The 9,116-nt window shown below is 36.7% G+C and overlaps 1 protein-coding gene across 1 annotated transcript; it reads left to right on the top strand.

Moving 5' to 3' along the window:
* LOC109821576 (protein FAR1-RELATED SEQUENCE 5-like) lies at positions 845–1,513 on the top strand. Its single transcript, XM_020387753.1, has 3 exons — positions 845–853; positions 1,018–1,020; positions 1,103–1,513. Exons 1-3 carry the CDS (start codon positions 845–847, stop codon positions 1,511–1,513), a joined length of 423 nt encoding a protein of 140 aa, XP_020243342.1.

The following is a 9,116-nucleotide window of genomic DNA, read 5'->3' on the forward strand; positions in this document are numbered from 1 at the left end:
TCTTTAACTTTGAATTGCAAGGGCTTCAACCTGACATTCTGCCGACCTCCTTTGGATATGATCGTTGAAGCTCTATTCCATCCATCCTCCAACATGTTGTTTGCCTAGAATAAATACAAAAACACAAACACTAGACAAATAACATTAGAAGTAAATTGTTTATTAAACATCATCAAAACAAGAAGGCCAACAAGCAAACACTAGACAAATAACATTAGAAGTAAATTGTTTATTAAACATCATCAAAACAAGAAGGCCAACAAGCTCCCCCATCGAATACCCTCCCTGGTCCCTCTCTCAATGCCCGACGCCGACGCTGAGATCCCCCGTTGAAGACCCTCCCTCCTCCCTCTCTCGACACCAACGTCGACGCCTCTCCCCTATTGAAGATCCTCCCTCCTCCCTCTCTCGACACCAACGCTGACGCCTCTCCCCTATCGAAGACCCTCCCTCCTCCCTCTCTTGACACCAACGTCGACGCAGGTAATAACTCGAACCCTCTCTCTCGATCTGTCTCTTGATCCTTTTGATTGGACTGTGCTGAAATTGGTTGTGTTGAAATTGGTTTAATGGGTCTTTTTTTTCGTTAATTGGTTGTGCTGAAATTGGTTGCTATGGAGATGGGGTTTTGGATTCTGGGTGTAGATCTTTTATCGAGTTGAATTAGTTATGCGTGAGCATGGATTGAATGCAAGCTCAATTGTTCTTTTACGGGATTAGTACAAAGGAATTTTGGGATGTGCTAGTCATGAAATTTTGTTGATGATGATAAAAATTTAATGAGCTAAGTCAATCAAGCTTCTAAATAACAAAGATTATGATGTCTGTATGTTACTAATTTAAAATGTACCAGGTAATTCATTATCATGCTGTTGTTTTCAATTTGTAGTGCTTACCTATGATTTTTTTTCTTAATATCACTACTTAACATAAATCAATATCATTGGTTTCTAAATATTGTAAGTTCAATCTATAATATTTTTTCTGGTTGTAATTCAATATTCTTTGTTGTATTAGGTTGTAATTATTTTAGCATTTTATACAACCATCAAATTTTTTACAAATACTAAATTTTTTTTCTTGAATTTTTTTTCTTCTCTAGGAGTTTGGAATGGAGGAAACAAATTCAACTAGTGTAGAGTTCGGAATGAGAGAATCAAGTGCTATTGGAAGTGAAATTGTGATCAATACTGTAAATGCTCCTAAACCACTACTAGGAATGAAGTTTAATAGTTATGAAGAAGCTTATAACTATTATAACTCTTATGCATTATTGATGGATTTTGGAATATGGAAGAGCACGGTAAATTACTCTCGTAAGACTAGAGAAGTGGTAGACAGAAAGTTTGTTTGTGATAAGGAGGACTATAGATCTAATAGAGACAAGATAGAGATCCCTTTTCGGCGAGAAACCCGAGTGGGATGTAAGGCAATGATGCGAGTTAAATTATTGGAGGACAAATTGTGGGAGGTCACGGGGTTTGTTGAAGAACATACAAATCATGTGAGTTAAATTATTGGAGGACAAATTGTGGGAGGTCACGGGGTTTGTTGAAGAACATACAAATCATGTGTTGGGTAGTCCAGACAAAGCAAAAATGCACAGATCACATCAACAATTTTATAAAACTCAAAGATGTAAAAAACTTATTGATAGTCTGCGAGAAGAAGATATGCCTCCTTCCAATCACCATCTTTCATCTGGTATAAAGGAAAGAGCTTTCCGAGAGCCCCTATGCGACCTTCCACATACAGAGAGTCCTGCTGATGTAGCTCTTGTTCTTCTTCCTTATCAAGGTCTTCCCTTATTTCTCGCGTCATCAATGCAACCAGTGGAAGAGAAGTTGAATTAGTGACATCACAACAGTGCATTGATCATATTAGAACCCAAAGAGTCCATAATATTGGCCATGAATGCATATCTATCATTCGACATTTTCAGAGTATGATAGCGAATGATCTAGAATTTTATTTTACAATAGAAGTAGACAGTAGTGGACAAATGAGGAGTGTTTTCTAGGCTGACAGAAGATGAAGAGCATCTTATTTGTAATTTTTTGATGTTATTGTGTTTGATGTGACATACAGAACCAATAAGTTCAGTCTTCCATTTGCTCCATTTACTGGTGTAAATCACCATAGGCAGTCCACTTTACTTGGTTGTGCATTATTGCTCCATTTACTGGTGTAAATCACCATAGGCAGTCCACTTTACTTGGTTGTGCATTATTAGCCGATGAATAGGAAGATACCTTTGTTAAATCACCATAGGCAGTCCACTTTACTTGGTTGTGCATTATTAGCCGATGAATAGGAAGATACCTTTGTGTGGTTATTTCAAGAATGGCTGAAATGCATGCATGGGGTTGAACCGGCTGCTATTATAACAGATCAGGATAGAGCAATGTGTAATTCTATTCACTCTGTTTTTCCAACAAGAAGACACCGTTATTGCTATTGGCACATGCAAAAGCACATTACTGATTATTTTCCAACTTTGGGGTTTCATTATAGTGAACAGTTTCAAGGGTATTAGAGCTTGTGATATAATAGTTCTTCAATTGAACAATGTGAAAGATATTGGCTTGAGATGAAGGAGAAGTTTGATATAAATGAAGAAGGGGAGGGGTGGTTGCAAACAGTTTACAAATATCGAGAACATTGGGTGCCATGTTATCTGAAGGACATTTTTTTTGCTGGAATGAGATCGAGCCAAATAAGTAAAAGTATTAATGTATTTTTTGATGGGTATGTTAACTCACAAACTCAATTACACGAGTTTGTGACACAATATGAAAAAACAGTAACTCATCGCCGCTTAAGTGAAGCCCATGAAGATTTTAAGAGTCTTAACACAAAGCCTGTCATACTCCTTGGACATCCAATTGAGGTCCAAGCGGGAGAAATGCATACACGCAATATATTTGATGTGTTCCAAACTGAATTCAAAGGATTTGGTACAGAGTTTTGTGAAGAATTGAGAAAAGATGGGGACATTGTTGAATATAAGATCTATAAGTTTACAGATAGGGGAAAATGAGAGGTGGTTACTTATGAACAATCTAGTCAGATGCAGTTCTGTTGCACTTGTGTTTTATTTGAAACTAATGGTGTTGTATGTAGACATATATTGTCGCTAATGATGGCTAGGCAAATGGATTCATTAGCCGACCATTACATCCTCCATCGTTGGACTATACATGCTCGACATTGTAATATTGAGGTTGGTAACATTGTATTTGGAAGAAACATCACAAGCTGTGAAGAGAAGATTAATTTATTGAAATCTTAGGTTTTACGAGCAAAATTCAATAATGCGCTCGAGCTTGCATTTGATTCAGAAGAGAAGATGCAAAATCTAGATGATGTGCTAACAAATTTCATAGAATCATTTGAAGAAGAGGTTGGAGAAATTCAAGATTAAATGGTGGATATTTCTCAGATTTCCGCACCCATTTCACATACAATGGAGCACATTCCTCAGATGATCCTGATAGACCTGCAAGGACTAAAGGTCGTCCATGCAATGCTACTAGAATCCAGTCAGGTTTAGAACAAGCACAAGAAAAGAAAGAAAGGAAGAAACGTATATGTAGCAGATGTGGTGAACTCGGGCATTATAGAACTACCTGTAAAGTCAACTTGCCAAGGTAAACGTATATGTAGCAGATGTGGTGAACTCGGGCATTATAGAACTACCTGTAAAGTCAACTTGCCAAGGTGCAATTAATAAATTTTTTTCATGAAACTTCATAGCACAAAGCCATATTTCATGATTAATTTATCATGTAATCTGCAGCTAAACATATATCTGGATACATGTGGCATTTCTTGAGCATAGGTTGTTGGATTTGTTCATGTATGTATGTCTGGATTTGTTCCCTTTTCGCTTTTTGTTTGCTTCCATAGTAAATTTTAGATTCATTTCATAAAACTTCATAAAAATTCACATTTTACCTCATTTCATATATTTGTCATGAAATTTCCAGCTAGGCCAAGTTGTAGAGAAGAAGAAGAGCAATCTTGGGACAAGAAGAAAAGACTAATAGCAATCCTGGGAGCAATCTTGCAAGTTTTAGATATATAAGTGGATGTCAATTGCCATTTGAGATCTTCATGTGGTTGAAATGAGTCTTATGTTGTACTGCTTAATTATTGAACGATGTAATGTTTTGTAACATATATAGTATTCTTCAGTAACAGGTTAAAGATTTATGAATCAGCGAGAAAATAGGCGGGCAAAAGGAAAAGATAGACTGAAATGCATAGCTAGTTCTAAATTAACGTGTTAGTTTTGACTAAAATGCATGTTACTTCTTGTTGGCTCCATGCTAGTTCTACCATGAGTCATGTTAGTTCTAGTTGGCATCACGTTAGTCCTATCATAAGTCATGTTTTAGTTCTAATTTATGCTATATTAGTTCTAATTTATATTATATGAGTTCTAATTTATGCCATGTTAGCTCTAATTTATATCATGTTAGTTCTAGCTACACTCATGTTAGTTCTAGCCGTATTCTTGTTAGTCCTTATTTGGGTCATGTTAGTCTTAGTTAGCATCATGTTAGTCCTATCTTGGGTCACGTTAGTTCTAATAAAGGTCGCGTTTGACTTTATGCCATTTTTGTTTAATGTTGAAAGTATTTTCATGTTAAATGAGAACTAACATCATTTCCACTAGATGAAATGTTGTTAGTATTAGAACTAATACGAGAACATATAGAACTAATATTAACTCAGCTTGAACTAACATGAATACTAGAACCAACACTTACACAAAACTTACGTTAGTTGGAGATAGAACTAACACGATAATATCTAGAACTGACACCACAACAGCTAGAACTAACAATAACTAAGCTAGAACTAACATAAGTAATAGAACAAATACTTACACTAGAATTTGTGTTAGCTGGAGTTAGAACTAACACGATAGCATCTAGAACTTACACCACAGCTGCTAGAACTAACAATAACTAAGCTAGAACTAACATGGGTAATAAAACAAACACTTACACTAGATCTTGCATTAGCTGGAGTTAGAACTAACACGATAGCCTCTAGAACTAACACCACAATAAGTAGAACTAACAATAACTAAGCTAGAACTAACATGGCATATAAAACAAATACTTACACTAGAACTTGCGTTAGCTGGAGTTAGAACTAACACGATAGCATCTAGACCTGACACCATAACAGCTAGAACTAATAATAACTGAGCTAGAACTAACACGGGCAATAGAACAAATACTTACACTAGATCTTGCGTTAGCTGGAGTTAGAACGATAACATCTAGAACTAACACCACAATAGCTAAAACTAATAATAACTAAGCTAGAACTAACACGGGCAATAGAACAAATACTTACATTAGATCTTGCGTTAGCTGGAGTTAGAACTAACACGATAGTATCTAGAACTGACACCACAACAGCTAGAACTAATAATAACTAAGCTAGAATAACATAGCGTATAAAACAAACACTTACATTAGAACTTACGTTAGCTGGAGTTAAAACTAACACGGTAGCATCTAGGACTGACACCACATTAGTTAGAACTAACAATAACTAAGCTAGAACTAACATAAGCAATCGTCACAAATACTTACACTAGATCTTACGTTGGCTGGAATTAGAACTAACATGATAGCATCTAGAACTGACACCATAACAGCTAGAACTAACAATAACTAAGCTAGAACTAATATGGCGTATAGAACAAACACTTACACTAGAACTTACGTTAGCTGGAGTTAGAACTAACACGATAGCATTTAGGACTAACACCAAAACAACTAGAACTAATAATAACTAAGCTAGAACTAACATGGGCAATCGTCACAAATACTTACACTAGATCTTGCGTTGGCTGGAGTTAGAACTAACACGATAGCATCTAGAACTGACACCACAATAGCTAGAACTAACAATAACTAAGCTAGAACTAATATGGTGTATAGAACAAACACTTACACTAGAACTTACGTTAGCTGAAGTTAGAACTAACACGATAGCATTTAGGACTAACACCAAAACAGCTAGAACTAATAATAACTATGCTAGAACTAACATGAGCAATCATCACAAACACTTACACTAGAACTTGCAGTTAGGAATAACAAGCGTTGGAAATAAAACTTTTATGTACATCAATATATAACTAACAATATGTTTCCTTCCATTATAGTGCAAAATAGAATAGAACTAACTTCATGGGTTAGCTGGATTCGATGATCCATAGTGCGAGCCATCCTAACTAACATCTATCAACTCTAGGTCTGTATTAAAAGGCTGCGCATGCTGGGTCCCTAATTCAATGCGAGCGGATCCCTCAGTCCTCTCCAAATTCCCCCTGCCAAGTACCTGCGCGACGATGTAGCCTTCCCATAGGATCTCATCGATTGGAGAGATGTAACGAAAACCATTCCTCTTAGGGACATCAGATAAATCCCTAATCCTGAGAAGCACTTTGCATTCTGTGAAGTTAGCATGGGTTATGACACCACAATAGCTCATGATCCACTGATACCAGTGAGCAGAGATTACAAAAATTCAAAATTCCAGAGGTGGTATGGGAGGTTAAAGAGGCGGATCCATACTAGAAAGGGTTGGGGAACCTTTGAAAGCCTGAGATCCTCCCTCCAATGGTGGCATCTGTCCCTAAAGGTTCCTATATCTACTAGGCCAAGCTCTATGGCTTGGGCAAGAAGGTCGTCAGATGAAAACTGCACCATGAAGCTGTGTCCTGCCGCTTCTTTGATTTGATGGGGCCATGATCTAAGATTGAAACAATAAGCCAGCATCTCTCTGAGATCCTAGATAGATGGACGACCTGACCTAAGATTGAAGATGGTGAAAGCAGAGAGATGTCGGATGATGCTGGCGGTGTTGGCAGGGACAGTAAGCATCCTTGGAGAGGCATGAATAGTAATACCATAATGATAATATCGAGAGGTATGCTCGGACCCATGGCAGTGTGCACAGGCACCGTCCAAAGCCATCTGTGATGGTTTATGATAGAGATTAAAGACGTTGGCTTTAGGAATTTGTTTGGGGATGAGGGGTTTAGAGAGTCGCCTATGCTGGTGGAAGAAGTTGAGGGGTTGTGGAGGAATGACGGTGACGTAAGTATCGAGAGAAATATTATTTTAACTACCTGTCCTGACTTGGGAACATGTGGATATATGATGTGAACTGTTGGGGTGATAGGACATGTCTTGAAAAGCAGCGAATAAATAAATGATGTAATGACTAGAGCTAACACTTACTCAAATAGAACTTTAGCAAAGTTAGAACTGGCTGTATATAAGCTAGAACTAACATTAAATCAGTTAGAACTAATATAGGAACTAGAACCAACACTTGTGATAGAAAAACCACGGGCTAGAGGTAGAGCTAACACGGGATGGGTTAGAACTGACTGTATATAAGCTAGAACTAATATTGAATCAGTTAGAACTAACGTAGCAACTAGAACCAACACTTACGATAGAAAAAAAACACGGGCTGGAGGTAGAAATAACACGGGATGGGTTAGAACTGGCTATATCTAATCTAGAACTAACATTGAATCAGTTAGAACTAACGTAACAACTATAACCAACACTTGTGTTAGAAGAAAACGCGGGATGGAGGTAGAGCTAACACGGGATGTGCTAGAACAGGTTGTATATAAGTTAGAACTAATATTGAATCAGTTAGAACTAACGTAGCAATTAGAACCGACACTTGTGATAGAAAAAAATGCGGGCTGGAGGTAGAGCTAATACAGGATGAGTTACAACTAGTTGTATCTAATCTAGGACTAACATTGAATCAGTTAGAACTAACATAGCAACTAGAACCAATACTTGTATTAGAAGAAAACACGGGATGGAGGTAGAACTAATACGGGATGGACTAGAAATGACTGTATATAATCTAGAACTAACATTGGATCAATTAGAACTAACATAGCAACTAAAACCAACACTTGTGATAGGAAAAAAAGTGGGCTGGAGGTAGAGCTAACACGGGTTGGGCTAGAACTGGCTGTATCTAATCTAGAACTAATATTGGATCAGTTAATATAGCAACTAGATCCAACACTTGTGATAGAAAAAAAAACGCGGGCTAGATGTAGAGCTAACACGAGTTGGGCTAGAAATGGTTAGTGTAGCTAGAGGTAGAACTAACATTATCTCCAGCTAACACCGCTTTTAGTGTAAGCGTTGGTTCTGTTGCCTTTGTTAGTTCTAGCTGAGTTAATGTTAGTTCTAGCTGTTATTGGGTCAGTTCTAACTGATATCATGTTAGTTCTCCCTCCAGCTAACACAAGGTCTATTGTAAGCATTGGTTCTGTTGCCTATGTTAGTTCTAGCTGAGGTAATGTTAATTCTAGCTATTGTGGTGTTAGTTCTAGCTGATATCATGTTAGTTCTACCTCCAGCTAACGAAAGTTCTAGTGTAAGCGTTGGTTCTATTGCCTTTGTTAGTTCTAGCTGAGTTAATATTAGTTCTATCTGTTGTGGGGATATTTCTAATACTTACAATATTAGAACTAACAAGACATCAATTAGAACTAACAGGACATCGATTAGAACTAAGATATTTGACCACACATTGAACTAGATCTAAAACTAACAATAAATCGAATAGAACCAACAAAATAGTGATTAGAAGTAACAATAAAACCATTAGGACTAACAAAAAATCGATAAGAACTAACATATTTGATCTCACATGGAACTAGACCTAGAACTAGTAATAAATCGAATAGAACTAACAAAATATCGATTAGAACTAACAAAAAAACCATTAGAACTAACAAGACATCAATTAGAACTAACACATTTGACCTCACATGGAACTGGCACTAGAAATAACAAGACATCAATTAGCAATCTTGAGAACTTTATTTAATTTTGGACATAAACAACATAATAGTGTCATAAATTGTAGTATGCTCGTACAGAATTATACACATAACTTTCATAAAGTTGCAAATTGCAAGCACAAAACTACTAAAACATTGAAGGACAATGGGAGGGAGAAAACATATGTACATCATACACATAACTTACAAATCATATTACATACTTTTTGCAATAGAGAATCTAACAAATATTGCA

The sequence above is a fragment of the Asparagus officinalis genome, chromosome 8 (assembly GCF_001876935.1).
Source record: "Asparagus officinalis chromosome 8, Aspof.V1, whole genome shotgun sequence".
Lineage (NCBI taxonomy): Eukaryota > Viridiplantae > Streptophyta > Magnoliopsida > Asparagales > Asparagaceae > Asparagus > Asparagus officinalis.